The sequence below is a fragment of the Zootoca vivipara genome, chromosome 12 (genome assembly GCF_963506605.1).
Source record: "Zootoca vivipara chromosome 12, rZooViv1.1, whole genome shotgun sequence".
In the NCBI taxonomy this organism is placed as follows: Eukaryota; Metazoa; Chordata; class Lepidosauria; order Squamata; family Lacertidae; genus Zootoca; species Zootoca vivipara.
In genome coordinates this window covers 15,905,176-15,925,867 of record NC_083287.1, presented here as the reverse complement: position 1 = coordinate 15,925,867, position 20,692 = coordinate 15,905,176, and the positions used below count along the sequence as shown (strand labels likewise).

Here is a 20,692-nt window from a genome sequence, read left to right as displayed (position 1 = left end):
TTGGGTGGTTACATTTAGCCTAAATATACTTTGAATGTGCATTTAGCAAAACGTAATGTCATGTGAGAAAGGTTCTGCATGTTTGGTTTCACACAGACAGTGCATCTAACGGGTTCTAGAGTTGCGATCCCTTGACATAAAATTTCTTATGTTTTGGTAAGGCATGGGTCAGAGCCTGCTGGGTGAAGCCTTGGAGACTATAGAAAACAGTCCATTTATCCAAGGCAGGGTTGGGGAATTTGTGGTACTCCAGATGTCTTGGACTCCAACTCCCATCAGTCACAGCCAAATGGTCAGGGGATGATGGGAGTTGTAGTCCAGCAGCACCTGCAGGGACAGAGGTTGCCCACTCCTCCAAGGCATGCAACTGTTGCAGAAGCTTATCAGTAGTTGTGTGCCAGCAAGCAATAGCTAAGGCATGTGCTAGGGGACTCCCACGGAGCACAACATAATCCAGATGGAAACTCTACCACAATCAGAAAATATGAAACCACAGGGTGTAATCTATAGTATATCCCCAATTACTTGAAATGTTCTGGCTGCCTGTCATTACCTTGCACCTTTCTGGTCCTCCTTTGACCTCTTTTTCCTTGCCGTGTGCTTACTCACTGAAGTTAGCACTGCAGCCTTCTTGCCTGTGCCTCCAATTTTTAACAACAGCCAAGGGGTGGTGTGTGGCAGCTGTTCTAGATTCTGTAGCTTGTGTATGTGGAAAAAGAACTTAGAGCACCGAGTCTATTTCCTATGCAGCAGTATCCACAAAAGGGAAATTTCCCAAGCTGGTTGGCCTACCAGAGTGGCCTGTTTACCAGATTTTAAAGCCAAGATAGCCAACCCAAGGTCCTATTTTGGGCAGCCTTATTCTACCCTCCAACATTTCTCCAGTGAAAATAGGGACATCCCATTCCATAATGATAATTTTATTATTTATACCCCGCACATCTTACTGGGTTGCCCCAGCCACTCTGGGCAGCTTCCAACATATATAAAAACATAATAAAACATTAACTTTTTTTAAAAAAAACTTCCCTATACAGGATTGCCTTCAGACGCTTCGGGGCTCGGATAATTCCATACCCTCCAACATTTCTCCAGTGAAAATTTGTTTTTTAGTCGTTTAGTCGTGTCCGACTCTTCGTGACCCCATGGACCATAGCACGCCAGGCACTCCTGTCTTCCACTGCCTCCCGCAGTTTGGTCAGACTCATGTTGGTAGCTTCGAGAACACTGTCCAACCATCTCGTCCTCTGTCGTCCCCTTCTCCTTGTGCCCTCCATCTTTCCCAACATCAGGGTCTTTTCCAGGGAGTCTTCTCTTCTCATGAGGTGGCCAAAGTATTGGATCTGTCCTTCCAGTGAGCACTCGTGACTGATTTCCTTCAGAATGGATAGGTTTGATCTTCTTGCAGTCCATGGGACTCTCAAGAGTCTCCTCCAGCACCATAATTCAAAAGCATCAATTCTTCGGCGTTCAACCTTTATGGTCCAGCTCTCACTTCCATACATCACTACTGGGAAAACCATAGCTTTAACTATACAGACCTTTGTTGGCAAGGTGATGTCTCTGCTTTTTAAGATGTTGTTTAGGTTTGTCATTTCGTTTCTCCCAAGAAGCAGGCGTCTTTTAATTTCATGACTGCTGTCACCATCTGCAGTGATCAAGGAGCCCAAGAAAGTAAAATCTCTCACTGCCTCCATTTCTTCCCCTTCTGTTTGCCAGGAGGTGATGGGACCAGTGGCCATGATCTTGGTTTTTTTGATGATCCATGAAGGGGCCAATGAAAAGTTGGGACATTCTGGGATCAAATCAGAAACCGGAATGGCTTCTCTAAAACAGGGACGTCCCTGGGAAACAGGGGGGGGGCACTTGGAGGGTCTGCTATATATTCTAAAGCTGTTCTTAGGATCTCTTCCTGTGAATTCTTCTTTCCCACTAAAGGGGTGGTTTCTGTGATAATCTCCCATTAGCAGAAACATGTCATATGACAAGACCTTAAGAAAACAATGAGCTTCTTAATGTATATTTAAGGGGTGACTGGTCTGTTTTGATTTTGAACGTGTGTATAATGGACATTTCCAAGGACTATCTCAAATGAAGTGGATAACACTTCATTCAACATTTCACATTATCCTCCAACACACAATATAGCCGGATGTTTGAGTCTCTGCGCCCCCTCCTCTTTTATTTCAAAGTGTCTCGGCTTCAGCCATGTGGAGAATTTCAGCTCGAATCAGTTTTGATTGCTCCCAGAAGAGTTCCTTGGCACAACTCTAGAGGCTTGACTCACATCTTCCTCACTGGCAGCAGTGACAGAATTTCTGGCCACATCCCCTACACAAATGTTCCTAACTGTTTCTCAAGCTCGGCTCTCACAGCAAGGTGCTTGGTGCCAAGTGCTTAAAATGCTCTCACGCTGCAGTTAGTGTAAATATTGTTTTTAACATACCATTAATTTGCTGGACTGCATTTCCAGCCAGCCAGCCAGCCAGCCAGCCGTAATCTGGCATGAGATTTGTGCACACCTGTCTTCACATATACACATTCTCATTCATTCTCTCTCTCTCTCTCTTGCACGCACAAACTGGGGCTGCGTACACACTGTTCTGTTATAGCACAGTCAAAGCACGTTCATTTCTTCAAATAATTATGGGCGGCAAAGTTTACCCCCCCAGTTCTTTTCCTCAGAGAATTATGGGTGCCATAGTTTGCCCCTCACAGTTACAATGCCCGGCAACCTTTAACAAACTCTCTCTCTTTCTCTCTCTCCCTCTCTGTATATACACGGTATATAACCCACCTATCTGGCTGGGTTTCCCCAGCCACTCTGGGCGGCTCCCAACAGAATATTAAAAACACAATAAAACATCAAACATTTAAAACTTCCCTAAACAGGGCTGCCTTCAAATGTCTTCTAAGAGTCAGATAGTTGTTTATTTGCTTGACATCTGACGGAAGGGCGTTCCACAGGGTGGGCGCCACTACTGAGAAGGCCCTTTGCCTGGTTTCCTCATTTCTCGCAGCGAGGGAACTGACACAAGGCCCTCAGAGCTGAACCTCAGTGTCTGGGCTGAAGGATGGGGGTGGAGAGACGCTCCCACAGTGCCCAGAAATCTTTGAGGGGGAAATATGCATTTGAATGTACATTCCAAATGTGCCAACTGCCCCAAGAGAGGTTTGCAACCCCTGAGATATACAGTAGTTATAAATAATATACTTAAACTCAACTTGTGGACTCATTTGTCTGCTTGGCTAGCAGAAAAGCAAAAATACTCTGCTGCAGGATCCTTCCCATCTCACTGTTTCCATAGGTAAAATCAGACATGTTGTAATGCGCAGAGTGCCCTGGGGGCATGGCTTCTGCTTTTGTGTATGATTGTGGCATGGCTAGCTAAGTTCTGAACTGGGTGACATTTTAAAGCAGCCAGTCATAGGAATCAGGCTATGGTGTATTTTGGGCAATGACAATTAAGAGACCCTTTATGCCAATGGGTTGGTTCTCTGAGATCCAGCGCCGCGGGTCTTCTAGCGGTTCCCTCATTGCAAGAAGCGAAGTTACAGGGAACCAGGCAGAGGGCCTTCTCGGTAGTGGCACCCGCCCTGTGGAACGCCCTCCCATCAGATGTCAAGGAAAGAAACAACTATCTGACTTTGAGAAGACATCTGAAGGCAGTCATGTTTAGGGAAGTTTTTAATAACTGATGTTTTAATGTATTTTTAACCTTCTGTTGGAAGCCGCCCAGAGTGGCTGGGGAGACCCAGCTGGATGGGTGTGGTAGAAATAATAATAATAATAATAATAATAATAATAATAATAATAATAATAATTCTCTTGCATCCTTAGCACACTGGTGGACGGTTGTCCTTAGAATGTAGGCTGTGTTTAGGAACAAGGAAACAAGTCTTGATTTTTCACTTTTTCGGGAGGATTGTTTATTTCATGATGCTTTACTCCTCGTTTGCTTTTGAGTATGAACACAGGAGGCAGGCAGGAGACAGAGCTTCCTAGTTTTCTGTGTACATGTGGCTCACTGCTTGGCGGCCATATTGGCACTGAAGTTGCAATTCCACTGCAACCACCAGATGTCTCGGAGCAACTTGTAATGCCAGAAAAAAGCTTCCTAGTAGCTTTGATTTCCCCTTCACATTTGCCTGGTTCATCCACAAAGTGTTATAAGAAGGTTTTGTATTTGATTTAAACACAGTAGTATTCTAGTCATCAGATGGCCACCTATACTTTGTTTTTCTCCTTCAAATGTGCCAAATGTAGCAGATGGATTATGTTTCTAAACCCAAAATGTATGAGGAGAAAACTTCAGCCGTACTTCAAACGTTGCTGGAAATGTTGGTGGGTGTTTAAGACATGCAGAGGTTGGAAGTTTCTTGATAATATGATCAAATATTTCTGTCTTGAATCACTTTGAGGTTCTTATGAATGGTCAGTGATAAGAAATGGTCTAAATAAATGACAAAGAGAGCAAGATGCTAGATTAAATAGGCCAATGGTTTGATCCAGCCGTCTGTTATTATGCACGCCAATAGATCTGAAATGATGGAGATTGGAGTAATTCCTGTTTGGGTCATAATTCCTCCACCAAAAGAGTGGAATACAATACTATTGCTCTATGCTGACCCAGGGAAGAAGAGCAATTGAGGGATTCTCCCACATGAAAGACCACAGTTCCTTAGACAGAGTCTGTTGCTTTCCTGTCCAACCCATATTTCTGATAGTACTTTTCCTCCCCATACCAGCAGAACAGTTCCAGAGGAGAAGGCAGGCAGGCGGACTCACAGAGATGTGTCACATCTATTATAGAAGATAACTATTAAAGGCAGTTGCTTATGCTGTTCCCCTCCGGTTGAGTCAAGCAACATTTTTTGTCCACGGTGCCCTTCTTCTTTTTTTGTGGGCCCAAAGGGTAGTCCATAAAACATATCATCTTAGTTCAAAGGTGGGCAGTTTATAGCTTACAGCCCAAATACTGATCACAAGCTTGCAGTGTTCTTACGACAATGGCACCATAATTCAACATCCTGCTACAGGAAAGAAGGCAAGCATTAGCTTTTTGCACCACCATCCAGAGATTTCGGTTCATCAGAAAATGTATGTTTCCTGAGGACTGTCTCCTATTTGATCTAAACAAGGAGGCTTTGTGTGACTTTATAATTGCTTTTGTCTGCTCCTCTGTCTCCTTTGGATTGGAGGGGTGTTATTTTTTAGTTGTGACAACTGATAAATCATGTTTGCAGGATATATTTGTGAACACGTACACTGTATAGAGTTATTGTGGAGTTGTTATTGTGGAATATATACCTGGTGTATGTATAAATGTGAGAATCATCCTCATGTATGCACTGGAGTTATTTCCCCCACCCCCAGTTTATCTTGTTTAGCAGGTCCTCTGCTGAACTGCCACATGCTTTTATGTTGCTTTTCTGGAAAGTCTTTAAAAGCAGTTTCAGGAGGTACCCTCTGGTACATGTACAATCTTATTATCTATCAACTATCTATCTATCTATCTCTATCTATTCTTTCTTTTTCTTTTTTATCTATCTATCTACCATCTATTCTTTCTTTTTCTTTTTTTATCTATCTATCTATCTATCTATCTATCTATCTATCTATCTATCTATCTATCCATCTATCTGTCATCTATCTGTCATCTATCTATCATCTATCTATCTATCATCTATCATCTCTATCAATTATCCATCCATTTATAATCTATCTATCTATCATCTATCTATCTCTATCATCTATCTATCTATCTATCATCTATTTATTTATTTATCTATCATAATCTAATCTAATCTATCTATTGATCTATCAATCTATCGGTCTATCTATCCAAGCCTGCCTCCCCCAACAAAAAATCTGGCTACACCCATGTATCTTATCTTCTTATAGTTGTTTAGTTTCCCCTCACATCCATACTTTGTGCCAAGTACCAAAAGCACCGCTTGTGAAAGGACAGAAGGAGCTGCTGAAAGTGAAACACATAGCAGCACAGTGTTGTAGCTCATGGTTCACAGCCCAGCCCAAAGTTAACCCTTATAACCCTTTGATTTTGCAGTGCTTGGAGCTCTTGTGTTCAGTGGTGGCCATGTTTCTTTCTCATTGGAAGAGCTAGAATCCACCAACAAATAATGGTGACGTGTCTTGACTGCGCGCTGCCCCCCTACCCCTCAAAAAAAGGTTGTGCTTATTGCTTTTGTGACTCTTGCGGTGTAGATATAGCTAAAGACTGTTCTTCTGATAGCGCTGAATCTAATAACGCTGTTTTATTTGTGTTTGGGTTTCTTTTTTTTTAGCAACAAGAGCAAGACCCCACAAATCTTTACATCTCAAACTTGCCCATTTCCATGGATGAGCAGGAGCTGGAGAATATGCTGAAACCCTTTGGACATGTCATTTCCACCAGAATATTAAGAGATGCAAATGGCGTCAGTAGAGGAGTCGGCTTTGCCAGGTGAAAACCTTGTTCTTCCTGATTTGTGTACAGTAGTTCTTTCTCTTCTTATTATGTGCTCTGGACTTTTTGCGAGTGCTGTCTTTGCTCTGAGATCTCATGGCTATAGAATACGGAGGAGGAGGAGGAAGAGGAGGAGGAGGAGAGAGCTTTATCAGATTGTGTGGCTTTGCTTGAAAACACCGTTTATTTTATTTAGCAAAATAACAGTAAAATAATCAGGGATAATTAGATAGCAGTTCAATTTCAGCACTAATAAGAATAAATGTCATTCTGCCCAAGCTCCTGTATATGATTATGCTTGATATTTCTTAATTTAACGGCAGGAAAATCAGAAAGCGGGAGTGTAATCTGAACTAGATGGGGTCTGTAGCCTCCCTGTAAGGCACTTGGAAGATAGTGCTGTGACTTAGAGCAATATCGTGAAGTTGAAATGTCTGTGTTGCTGTATCTCCTGCAAACAAAGGGAAGTTATCCAGTCCCAGCTAATCTCTTTCCCAGAAACAAAAACTGCTTATAAATATTGTACAGGAATATACAAATATACTCTAGAGTTATGCTCCATCAAGGAACATTAACATATTCTCCACCTTGGCTTATGTCACCAGATAATTTGACAGCTAGGCATCTTGAAGGCTTGCCTGAAGAGTTTAATAGGAGATGAAGTTGCTAATACTAATGTTCAATTTTCATTTCTTGAGCTGGAAATTGATAGCGCCTTTACTTCTTTTTGCTTTTTTTGTTGATTGTAATAATTGATAACAACAGCAGAAGGTGTTCTTACTATCTGAGAAATGCCAGAGAAACTAGGCACCGTAGGTTGTCTTCAGCTAGGTAATACTCAGAGTAGACCTACTTAAATTAATGAACCTAAGTTAGTCATGTCAATTAACTTCAGTGACTCTACTCTGAGTAGGACCAGCATTGAATTCTACCCTTTATGTCTATAGTTAAGTTGGACTGTAGACTGGTGAGAATGAACATTTGCTTTAAAAATGGCTCTCTTCCCCTTTTTGTGCTTTAATATGCACACACATAACGTACTGGAACCTGGAAGGAAGTTTTAGCATCATGCACAAATGAACAACCTTATGCCAAAATTCTAAACATGTTTACTAGGAGTTATCATTTTGTCCCAGCAAATACATTAATTATTTTGCTTTTTTTTTTTTTTAGTGTTCAGGGTCAACATCAAAGCTCATAAGAACCTGTCTTTAAAAATAAGGTGCTTTGTGAGGGCAAGACAAACCCATACGACCTCACTTTGGGTTTTGGAATATCTGGGCTGTGCAATCTGTATTAGCCCGTTTTTGATCTACCGTGGAGGCAGGACTTGGATAGGTTAGGTAGATGGACAGGATGCAGTTAATGAATCTATTTGATTCCTCAAGAAAACCCTTGGCAGATGTGCTCATCTATATAATGTGTAATCTAAGGCTGCTATACAGCACAGGCAGACTGGCCAAAAGTGTCTTGTAGAGGGGGAAAGCACATCTGTTTCCAGTAAAAATGCAAGTTTCTCCAAAATTTTGAATATAGTCTAGACTATAGTCTAGTCTTCTTCTTTTTAAAATAAAAAGTGATGATACTTTCATTTTACGTCATCACTTTTTGCCGCTGTCTTAAGATGCAGAAAAGAAAATCTGTTAATCAGAAGGCAGAAGTGAAAAGCAAAAGAATGGTTGTCATTCACAAAAATTTGCGTGAAATTTGTTTTAGTTGTTAGCAAAATCACACGGCTTTAAATAACCCCTTGTGGCAAAGGACTTCGGATGAGCAAGTAAAACGGTAGCAGCTATTTCATGCGTATCTGTGTGATGCAACATATCTTAGTCTATCATGAGCAATACAGGTTTCCCCTGTGCTAATAAGGTGTCATAAGTTAATGGGCATTGTGATTTCACCTTTTGTCCTTGATGCAAAAGAACATTGCTCTGAAGAAGATGTTAAAATAACAGGGTCTGCATTCAAATGGCAAAACAGACTGAAGAATGAGGCACTATTGCCTCTTCCCAGTGAATTCATTAACTCGCCTTATTATACATTTGCTAAGGGGAGATGCATATCTGGAACATTAACTTGCACTTGAAAGCTTGGGATTTTTTTTCCACGGGAATGAATTTAACAGGGACTGGGGAGGGGAGGTAGATGACAAGGTGGAATATACACTTTCAGAAGCACCAAGTAGCACACACAGTGTTTCCACGAAGTATAATGGCAGCCAACGTTATTCTGGGATGTGTGCCTTGCCTGCTGTATGGTTGAAATGCTCTTAGTGTACATGGAAAAATTCAAGAGCTGCCCAAGATATTTTGCTGCTTGAGATGACCTCTGTAGCCAGGAGTGTTTTTTACCAGCAACAACAATTACAGGATCACAATAGCCTGACCTCAGTGGTCCATGCATTGACAGTCTCAAGCCTTGATTACTATAACATACTTTTTGTGGGGCTGCCCTTGTATTTGGTCCAAAAGCTTCAACTTGTGCAGCATGCAGTGACAGGGCCGGCACGTCCATTAAGGCAAAGTAGGCAGCTGCCTAGGGTGCCCAAATGGAGGGGGCGCTGGCCAGCCTGCCCGCCGCCCCTTGCCGCCCGCCCCCTCGTGCACATGCCTCCGGAGAGCGGCCTGAAGCCGCTCAACAGCTGACAGGTGCAGTGGAGGCGCCCCCAGGCTCACAGTCCCTGCGCGAAGCTCTGGAGGCGAGCGGGGAGCGCGAGCCTGGAGTCACCTCGCTGCGCCTCTCAGCTGTTTTTCATTTTATTTATTTATTTATTTATTCTACTTTTTATTTTTATTTTTCTACTTTTTATTTTTTTCTATTTTCTATATTTATTTTTTCTATTTTTTATTTTTTTATTTTTATTTTATTTTTTATTCCACTTTTATTTTTTCAAAAAAGTCAACAACGCTGGGAAGGGGGGGGGGGCAGAAGGTGATCTCGCCTAGGGCGCAAAAACCCCTAGCACAGGCCCTGTGCAGCAGTGACTAGACAGCACGCGCGAGCAGATTACTGCTGTGTTAATTCACAAAGACCTAATTACCCAGTTTCTCCAAAAATAAGACATAGCCATAAAATAAGCCGTAGCAGGATTTTTAAGCATTCAAGGAATATAAGCCATACCCCGAAAATAAGACCTAGTGATAGGCACAGCAGCAATGCCGGCCGCGGCAGGAGGAGGAAAAAAAAATAAGACATCCCCTGAAAATAAGCCATAGTGTTTGTGTGTTTTTTTAGGAAAAATAAATATAAGACAGTGTCTTATTTTCGGAGAAACACGGTAGCTTAGGCCCAAAGTGCCTTGATGACCCTCTGGTTCCTTATGTCTCACCTCTGTCACTGAGGTCCTCCGATGGGGCACTTTTGCTGGTTCCCCATGCCCATGAGATTTGGTTGGCTTTCACGAGGCACTGCATCCTTGGTTTGTCCAGACCCTGCCCTGCCAGACTCCCTGCCAGCAGATTTTGGGCAGGAAACACCCCTCCCTTCTTTCCCATGTATTTTGAAAACTACATTGTTTAGAAGGGCTTTTGCAAGATTATTTTTCTCTTTTTGACCAATTGGTATCGATCAATGCTTTGTTGATGCTTGTAATGTTGCTTTTACGGATGATTTTTGCTGGTTTTATTCTAATATATTGAATCCCGCATTGATACATTTTTATGGAAGTGCCGGTTGTAAAAACATGAAGTTCACAAAGACAAAACATTGCAGAAACAGGAGATTTAGGGCAAGGGATAGCTCTGCTACCTATTGCTCAGACCTACTTCACAGCTTAAGGTAAAGGTAAAGGGACCCCTGACCATTAGGTCCAGTCGTGACCGACTCTGGGGTTGCGCGCTCATCTCACATTATTGGCCAAGGGAGCCGGCGTATAGCTTCCAGGTCATGTGGCCAGCATGACAAAGCCGCTTCTGGCAAACCAGAGCAGCACATGGAAGCGCCGTTTACCTTCCCGCCGTAGCGGTTCCTATTTATCTACTTGCATTTTGACGTGCTTTCGAACTGCTAAGTTGGCAGGAGCTGGGACCGAGCAACGGGAGCTCACCCCGTCACAGGGATTCGAACCGCCGACCTTCTGATCAGCAAGCCCTAGGCTCAGTGGTTTAACCCCAGCGCCACCTGGCTTATGCAGTATAAAATTATGGCACATCTGAGGACAAAGCTGCACATTATACTAAATCCATAGTGTGGAGCTAGGTGTGTTTTTTTCTTTAATTACAAGCAGTGTTGGGGAGGGAGGGAGGGAGAGTAAGAGTGCAATTGGGTTTGTAATGTGTATGGAGCAGAGACTCATGTCTCTTCTTTTCCCAGCCCACAATATAGATGAACACCCCCCCCCCCAAATGTGGCTATGAGGCTTTGAACAAAGTTTCTATTGGCCCCAATACACAAATCTAAGAAAGATGTATTGATTTATCATCCTCATTATTGATTTATGGATCGCCTTCCAAGCAGCTGTCTCAAGCAGCATATGCCGAAGATGATTAAAAACAGTTAAAAGCGCAATGCACCCAGGGCTTTGCAAAACCGATTTGTTTGTCCCAATAAATACTTCCTCCTTCCAGCTCACTAACCTCAGAAATACCCACACAATGGTTTGCACTTGCATACAGAATCATTAATTGGGTATATGCGGAGTTCTTCTTAAAGGTGCTACGTGGAAAGACAAGACACTTGTGTAAATACCTATTGGGTTTGAAGCCACACCATCTTCCTCCCCGCACTGGGAAGCAAGATCTCTAAGCAGTGCAAACCCCATTAAAAGATGAGGGTGCATCTTATGATCTGAAATTGTGTCATGTCCGGTGTGTCATGTCCTCCACTGGGAAACATATCCCTAAGCAGTAGAATCTCCATTACAGGACATGGATTCGAGTTTTATCACTAGTGTAGAAAGAGCTGTTGTTCTTGATAAATGACAGTTACGGACAACTAACTTTCATTTTCTGAAGCTGTTTCTTAATGATGAAAATTCGCAGAAGTAGTAGGCGCTATAACTTTTATTTTTGGGGGGCCTCATGTCTTGTATCTTAAATTGACCTTCCAAAATTCTCCCCCAAGTGACATTTTATAGCAGACTCATAAAGCTCTGAAAAGAGAGAGGGAGAGAGAGAGAAGGGGAAAAAATGAGGGAAATGCTTACAGTCATACACTCATCTCTTGCAGTGCTAGCGGGTACCAGTATAATACTTAAACTGAAAGGCAACATAAATCAATCAGTGCCTGGCTATGTTTTATGCTACCCATTTCCGTGCTCAGGAAACACTAGTAAATGTGTTGAACATAAACTGCTTTAGAGCAATATTGCTATATGTCAAAGGTAGCTATGTCAAAGGTAGAAATTGACTTTTTCCATACTTAATTTTTGTAAAGGCCACACCTCTGCCCAGCCAGGGGGCATACACATTTGAAAGCTTTAGCCCTATAGCAAGGATGCTTTAAACAGCTCCTTACATATTTCTAGTCAGAAATATGATGATGATGATGATGATGATGATGATGATAATACTTTATTTATTTATACCCCGCTCATCTGGCTGGGTTTCCCCAGTCACTCTGGGCGGCTTCCAACACAAAGTTAAAATACAAAAGTTCTTCAGATATTAAAAGCTTCCCTAAAATATGATTGCACAGGCCATCCCTTTGAGAATAGAATTGGGGGGGGGTCTTTTACACGCCTTATTGCAGGCATAGGCAAGCTCGGCCCTCCAGATGTTTTGAGACTACAATTCCCATCATCCCTGACCACTGGTCATGCTAGCTAGGGATGATGGGAGTTGTAGTCCCAAAACATATGGAGGGCCAAGTTTGCCTATGCCTGCCTTCTTGTCTCCCTGGACAGCTGATTGGTCTTATCATCAGGTTCCCCCCCCCCTTTTAACTAGGTCTCATGCATGCATGTGTAGCTAGATCAGTGTTTCTCAACCAGTGTGCCTCCAGATGTTTTGGGACTACAACTCCCATCATTCCTGACCACTGGTCTTGCTAGCTAGGGATGATGGGAGTTGTAGTCCCAAAACATCTGGAGGCACACTGGTTGAGAAACACTGAGCTAGATCAGACATTTACCAATCGCTGTACATTTTCTGAGGCCAAATGACTGGATCTTCTCCGTTGTTTGCTTTTAAGTATCATGGCATGTTCTGAAGTTTATTTAAGGCTGTCTTGGCACCTTGGGAGATGTCATGTTAAGTTTGTTGGCTTCTTTGCCAACCAGATGCATTCCATAATCCTACATTAGAAATTTCAGGGGAGCTGTTTGTAGGGAGTTAAATTGTATGCATTACTATGACTTGATGATAAAAATCCAGACATACGGTTCACTTGCAGGATTGAATCGTTGGCTGCAAAATATGAAATTTGGATAGATCCCCGTGCTCCAATAGTAACCTTTTTAGTGTGCCACATCCCACAATGCTTTGTGCCCACTTTTAAATGTTTTATGATAATAAATGTGCTTTTGGTTTGATATTTGGGATATTGATATCTCAGGGTTTCCCATCACCTTTTAGGAATAATACTTCAAATCCCAAGAGCAATAATAAGCTAGAGGTATGAATTTGGGATTTGGATCAGGATTAAAAAACATTTTGTCAATTTATAAGGATGTTACTTATACTGTACTTTTAATGGAAAAGGAAAGGAAATTGGAATAATATATTTTGTATGGCAGTGAAGGAAAATTACACAGTTGTTCCACTAACCTATTATTTTAGGCTTCCAACATTTTGCTAGCAACTCATTTAATCATCTCATTATTTTTGTAATACATATTTTGTCTTTTTCATTTGTGGTTTGAATTAATTGGCATAATGATCATGTACAGTTGACTTAGTTCCATAAGGTCTCTGCATGTAGTACTTATTTTTGTTATCTTTGTTCAGGCTCCCTATTACTTTTATAATTCTTAATGACCATGTTGGGACAATTATGGTTTCCAGCAGAACCAATATCCACAGGATGTTCTGAATATTCCCTAACACAAAGATTGTGAGTGGCATTTGGCTTAAATTATCAAATTGGAATGTCTAACTTTCAACACGTATGTTTTATAAGCATTATGGGTACACAAATCACAGCGGAAACTTTTACTAAAGTAATATTTCTTTGCATGTTCCTGTTATTTCCTCAATTTCTGTGAGCCAGAGAGGCATTGACAGTCACTTTTTTTGAAGCAGCTGCTGCTGATTATATATTTATTTTTATCCCGCCTTTTCCCCTAATGGGACTCGAGGTGGATTGCAGATAAAATAACGACTGCTAAAAACATGGGGGAAACTATTAAGCCATGGGTAGGCAAACTAAGGCTCGGGGGCCAGATCCGGGCCTTCTAAATCCGGCCCACGGATGGGCCGGGAATCAGCATGTTTTTACATGAGTAGAATGTGTCCTTTTATTTAAAATGCATCTCTGGGTTATTTGTGGGGCATTGGAATTCGTTCATTCCCCCCCCCCCCAAAAAAATATAGCCCAGCCCCCCACAAGGTCTGAGGGACAATGGACTGGCCCCCTGCTGAAAAAGTTTGCTGACCCCTGAATTAAGCACTGATAGAATTAGAACTACAGTATCTGCATATATATAATATAGCTTGATTTTTGAGCCAGACAGGGCTAATTCACATGAAACTTTGGGCATATCTGTGAATTGAAGCGACTGGTGGTCTGCTCATAATGAAGGAGATCAGGAGGTTGCCTTGTTATGACCATGTATCAATATCAAGCACATCTGCGGTCTGCTGCGTTTGGCAGGTCACCACAAGCTCGGGCAAAATACCATTCCAAGGTGTGCCACCTGTAGCACTTTAAAGGAAGACACCACTGATTTGATCTGGAATCTTATGCTCGAAAAGCCTGTGATCTATGGCTCTTCCAGGGCCAACATCAGGTTTCAAGAGACCCTGGGCAAAGTACTGCTGTGGGACTCCCTGGAAATGAGGGCCCTCCGCCAGCAGCAGGAACAGCAGAGGCTGGCCCCACACGCCCATTCCCACTCCCAACCCCGGAGGCAACAGGATTACTGGGTAGTGGTACATAGCAGTGCAGACCTTGGAGAACCAGGCCCAGATCATTAGACTCCCCAGCACACATTCATCAGTAAAACCAAGCGCCTCTCCGGGCATATTAGACGGGCACCTTCTCTCTCTTGTCTTTCCAGTGCCTGTTGAAGACCTTCCTCTTTTAGCAAGCCTTTTAAAGATGAGATCTTCCCCAGTCTGCATCTGTACTGGAATTGTTTTTACGACATCTTTATCATTTTATCACTTGGATGTTTGCCGCCCTTTCGTGGGATATAAATTTAATGATAAATAAATAATCCGCACAATGTAACAACTACCGTGTATACATTATGGGCACACATTATAGCGATGGAATTTAAATGATGCAGGTGAGTCCAGCCACACAGGACTGACAGTTCAAGGTCAGTGCTCCAGCCAAGGCCGACCCAACCCAACAGTAGTATTTACTTTTATTAGATTTATTTATTAGAATTATAAACTGCCCTTCATGATAAGATCTCAGGGTGGTTCACAGAATATACAGTGGTACCTCACAAGACGAACGCCTCACGCAACGAAAAAATCACAAGACGAAAGCGTTTTGCGATTTTTTTTTGAAGACTCGCAAAACAAAGTCGTCTATGCCATGCTTCGCAAGACGAAGTAGCCTCACCACCCTGCGCTCCAGAGGAGGCTGCGGTTTGGATTCCGACGGCGACGGGAAGGGAAGCCGCTGCCGCCGCTTACCTTGAGGACTCCGCTGTCACGGCCGGGGGTGACATCCACAGCCGCTGCTTCTGCCTCCTGCGGCGGTGCGGCGCTCATCGCCTCGGCCTTGCCCTCCTCCTGGCGGGCTGGCGGGCAAGCACGGGCCGCTTCTCTCCCTCAGCGATCTGGCAGCAGCAGCAGCGGGGCTCGCCAGGCGGCCCTTGGCGGCAACAGCGGCAGCGCCTGAAGGAGCGGAGGCTGCGGCGGGAGGAGACCCCTGCCCTCCTCCTGCTTCCCCCTCCTCAGACCCTTAAAAACTTCCCGCCGTGGCGGGTGAGTCGGCACCTTTTTTTGGCGCTTTTTTTTCTTGCCCATAGGAACGCATTAATTAAATTTCAATGCATTCCTATGTGAAACTGCGCTTCACAAGACGAAATTTTCGCAATATGAAACGACTTGTAGAACGAATTAATTTCATCTTGTGAGGTACCACTGTAATAGTAGTTGTAGTGGAACCATGGCAGCCCTGCATTACTGGGTTCTGCCAAGCCATTTAAATTTTCTCACAATGCAATACCCTCTGTACAAGCTCTTGTCAACACTGGGCCAATATAAATATTTTTAAAGAGATGATAGATAAATAGATAGATAGATAGGATAAGATAGATAGGGCTGCAGAGGCACAGTGATGGTCAGCATTTTTGAATACTCAATATTCATCATATGTGTTAGACATTTTTGCTAACTGGATGGGTTTCTCAAATAGGTCACTAATGAAATAGCTTACATATGTTTGTGTCTGTAAAATACAGTAAAAATATATTTTAGAATAGTATCTTCTGGGGAGGAAATGTGTATATGCTTCTGCTGGAAGATAGATAAGATAGAAATATGTTTCGTAGAGTGGATGTCCTACTGGTAATTCAGCAAGCCGTGTCCCATAGAAAGCAATTGCAAATATATCTCTGGCATTCAAGCGGACCCAGCGGGACGTGTGAATTTTCGTGTTGCGATCTGAAGGCAAGCTTAATGTGTCGTAGACTGCCTGCTACAACATTGTTCCAGGTGGCTCCAAAGGATTCAGGTAACGTGGAAGAAAAATGGGCCCGATTGTAGCTATTGAGCACTGCGCTTGAAAGGAGTATGTGGCTATAGCTTTGTCTATTGTGCTTCGTTTTCAGATGGGAGTTGATAATGCTAGTGTCTGTTTCAAGTGAAGTGTGTGCCAGATTACAGATAGCTAGCCCGGGCATTTGAAAGCTGTTAATTGTGAAACTTGAGAAGAAAATGGACTCGTTCTTTCTGAGGTGGCTATTCAAAATCTGGGCCTAACCGCCTTTTTTTTTTTTTGGTCATTCTAGAGCACTGTGGGCTTTGCTTTTATTTTCTTCCCACATAAAATGCACAGGGCGTATAGACGCTCTTTCATTTGGCAGCCTCTCCGTTGCCGCCTTTGCTTGGGAATACTTTTGGGTTGTTAAGGATGTGCCCCCATGTATTAAAATGAAATTGTCACTGCTGTGTGGTGCAGCGTAACATGGTTTGACAGTCCACGCCCGCAGCTACAGAAAACAGGCTTTTATTGCATTTATTCTTTCAGAGACAAGAGTCTCTATAGATTTGCTGCCGACGTACGCTTAGTTAAATCTGAATGAAGCCAAAGTGAACAATCTTCGGCATCAGTCGTTTTGTTCTTTGTAGCAAGGTCCACCCAACGTGGTTGTAGCAGCATTTTAAAAAACAAAACAAAAAGCAGGTGTACAAAAGATTGCAATGGTTACAAGTCAAGAGGGACCGTTTTAGTGCCTCCTCCTGAAATAAAGTAGCATACATTTTGATACCATTAAATCATCCCCTATTCACATTTTCCAAACTGCCTCTGAAAACTGCTACAGGAGAATGCAAACCCCGCGTTGACACTCTGGAGAGCACCTTCTCACTCCAGAAGAATGCATATTACCATATTGCATATTTTTTTGAGTTTTGGGGTCTGCCTTTGGGGGCTGTATGTTAATGCACCGTGGAAGGAAGCTGAGGCAAGCTATGTGAAAATACGTTGAGTTTATAGCAGTGTTCTTGCTGGAGGCACAACAAGCTGGGGGCCGAGAATTCAAGTGGCAGGCAGTATTGGGAGGAGAGAGAAAATGGAAAAGGTTGATAACATGTTTGCAAAGCTGGGTGTTTCTATACTGTCCCTTTAGCATCATTTCTTTGGGGAAATCCTACCAGATCTTCTTTCAGAGTCAGATATGAGTTTTCGATTTTCACAGCTTGGTATGGCTGGTCCGCTCGGGATAGAGCTTTTAAGCAGAAATGGGCTGATAGCAGCTCCCTTTTATGAGCAGTGTGGAGAAAGTATGTTTTAACGTTAGCCGAGGCGTTTTGAGGGGATTTTAAAACCTTTTGGGGGTGTTGGAAGTATGTGACCAGAGTAGGCAACTGGAATTGATTTGAATTGATTTGTTAGTATATATATTCTGTTTTTGCATACAAAGTGTAAGTTTGGAAAAGGGGACGGGGGAACCGTGAAATCCTACGGATGCACACAGAATGTTATGCAAGTTGCTTCAATACTGAGCCCAAAGCACAGAACCATGCCTGGTTTCAGTACCAAATTTGAAAATAATGGTTTTCATCACGATCCTTGTTTGCATGCTAACTTAAGGTGGCTGGGAAACAGGGAAGTTCAGGAGGGGAGGAGGAAAGGAAGGCCCACCCTTCTCTGAGCGGAAAGTGCCAAATGTGGTGTTGAAGGAAATTAGCTGCTTCCGTTTTGTGGAAGTTGAAGTGTGGATAATTTTGTGATTGTTTCTTCTGGAGAATTGCACCTCTGAAGTATTGAGGGGGGGTATTGTGAGATGCAGAAAAAGAAAATCATTTTGGCCTCAGAAAATGAGAAATGCAAAGTTGGTAAGGGGGTGAGATTCCCTCAACCATCTTGCTACTTCAGTCTCTCAGAGCTTTTCTTCGGACAGCAAAAAAATTGCAGGAAGGACCAAAAAAGGGGGGGTGTTTTCCTCAGGAGAAACCGCTCCGAAAACAACTGCTGCCATTTTGAAAATTAGACTCTTTATGTTTTGTTCCGATGGACTTATTTAATTTTTTTTTAAAAAAAGTTTAAATTTAAAATATTTCCCCCAGTTTACCCCGACTGATTTAACTTTCCCTTCTGTATTGCTTGTATTGTGGTTGAGGAAGTTTAGTCAGGTGGGGGGAATATATTATCCCGACTCAAGGTCTTACCAAGGACCATTTCATAATGGTGATATTGTCTGGGAAACAGTGGGTCACTTATGAAGGGGGGACGTGCATCCCCCCCACCCCATTTCTCCTGAATGCAGGATGCCAGGAACACCACAGCCCATTCAAAGTTTATTGTAGCCTGCACCTCAGTGAAACATGTTTTTAAAACAGCAAAAGTAGCCAGTTTCCCTTTGAGGAAAGATTACAACTTTCGAGACTTTTAAATAAAATATTGCACATGTTGTAGGAAAAGTGGATAGGGAAAAGTCTCTCTCTCTCTCTCTCTCTCTCTCTCTCTCTCTCTCTCTCTCTCTCTCTCTCTCTCTCACACACACACACACACACACACACACACACACTCACACTCATAATAATAATAATAATAAAATCTGGGGCCATCCAGTGAAAATGAATGCCAGAAGATTCAGGGTAAACAGAAATAATTGTTCGCACCGTATATTTATAGCATGCACAATGCACATTTAAGGCACATGACTTCCTCAAAATAACCCTGGGAATCGTAGCTTCCCCTTCACAGAGTTATAATTCCCAGTCCCCTTGGCAGCCTACAGTTCCCAGGGTTCTTTGTGGGAAGTCATGTGCTTTGGATGCGCATAGTTAAATAAAAGTCTAGCAGGAACCAAAAAATGAGCAGCCGGTGGGAAATGAAGAGGAAGACAACTGGGGGTGGGGAGATAAAAGGTTAAAACATTTTCGAAATGTCCTTTGGAAATTGAGCAGCTAATAAGGGTGGGAAGAAAAACATTGAGATGGCGGGTTTTAAAATCTGAATTAATGTGATGTCAAATTTGTAAAACATTTTTGAAAAGCAATAAAAATCAAACATATTAAAAATGAACGTGTTTTAAAAGTGTCGTATTGGGTGGATTCGAAGGGAGTGACGGCCACCAACTTGGATTGCTTTAAATGGGGATTAGGCAGTTTCATGGAGTATCTGTAGCTATTAGTCATTCTGATTATGTTCTACCTCCAGTTTTAGAAGTTGCTGGAGAATCCCTGCATGTGGGATTCCCATAGGCATCTGGTTGGCCACGGTGAGAAGAGGATGCTGGACAAGATGGGTCATTGGCCAGATCCAGCAGCCTCCTCCTCCTATGCCCACGTGATTTTCAGAACACACACACACACACACAAAAGGTTGTGAGTGTAACTGACACAGAGAATTGGACTGTACGAAACTATTGCATCCAGACAGAAAAGTATCCCCATTCCTGTTAAAGCATCAATATAATGGAGGCAGGTGGCATGTTTCATTGTTGTTGTTGTTGTTTAGTCGTTTAGTCGTGTCCGACTCTTCGTGACCCCATGGACCATAGCACGCCAGGCACTCCTGTCTTGCACTGCCTCCCGCAGTTTGGTCAAACTCATGTTCGTAGCTTCGAGAACACTGTCCAACCATCTTGTCCTCTGTCGTCCCCTTCTCCTAGTGCCCTCAATCTTTCCCAACATCAGGGTCTTTTCCAAGGATTCTTCTCTTCTCATGAGGTGGCCAAAGTATTGGAGCCTCAGCTTCACGATCTGTCCTTCCAGGGAGCACTCAGGGCTGATTTCCTTAAGAATTGATAGGTTTGATCTTCTTACAGTCCATGGGACTCTCAAGAGTCTCCTCCAGCACCATAATTCATGCATGTTTCATTATCAAGTGATATTGCGTGACTTTTTCTTGATACCTGTCATCTGATCGATGCTCCATAATTATTATTATTATTTTCTCTTTCTCAGGATGGAATCTACCGAAAAATGTGAAGTAGTTATTCAGCATTTTAATGGGAAATACCTGAAAACACCCCCCGGTGTGCCAGGTAAGTGTTGTTCTTCACCGTTCTTCTGACACCAGCAAAGCTGGGGGATATAAATCAATTGAGACAAGGTATTTGAATTCTGAGACTGAAAAGCTCCTTGAAATGTTCTTTTTAATGTCCACCCAAAGGTTAGACCACTTATTCAATATCAAGTATCAATAAGTCACAGGAAAGTCTGACGAACATATCTGTGGGATTAGCATTATGTGTACATCCCTTTCATGTCGTCAGTAATGCTGATTTAAACGTACAGTGACTGGTGTGATGCAGTCTGACGGCATCAGAAACTGAATGTTTGAATTACTCCTAGTTGATGTGAACTTGCAATTTTAGGCTGCATCAACAAAAGTATAGTGTCCTGATCAAGGGAAGTAATAGTACCACTCTATTCTACCCTGGTCAGACCCCACTAGGAATAGTCTATCCAGTTCTGGGCAACGCAATTTAAGAA

At 42.7% G+C, this 20,692-nt stretch overlaps 1 protein-coding gene across 3 annotated transcripts in view; it reads left to right on the top strand.

Annotated features, from left to right (window-relative positions):
• RBMS3 (RNA binding motif single stranded interacting protein 3) overlaps positions 1–20,692 on the top strand; it is a 746,746-nt gene that overhangs the window by 603,353 nt on the left and 122,701 nt on the right. For all 3 annotated transcript variants that reach the window (XM_035130054.2, XM_035130057.2, XM_060280656.1), the window contains 2 exons: positions 6,310–6,467; positions 20,162–20,241. In XM_035130054.2, the coding sequence (XP_034985945.2) occupies positions 6,310–6,467; positions 20,162–20,241 (238 nt within the window). The remainder of the gene's footprint in view (positions 1–6,309; positions 6,468–20,161; positions 20,242–20,692) is intronic.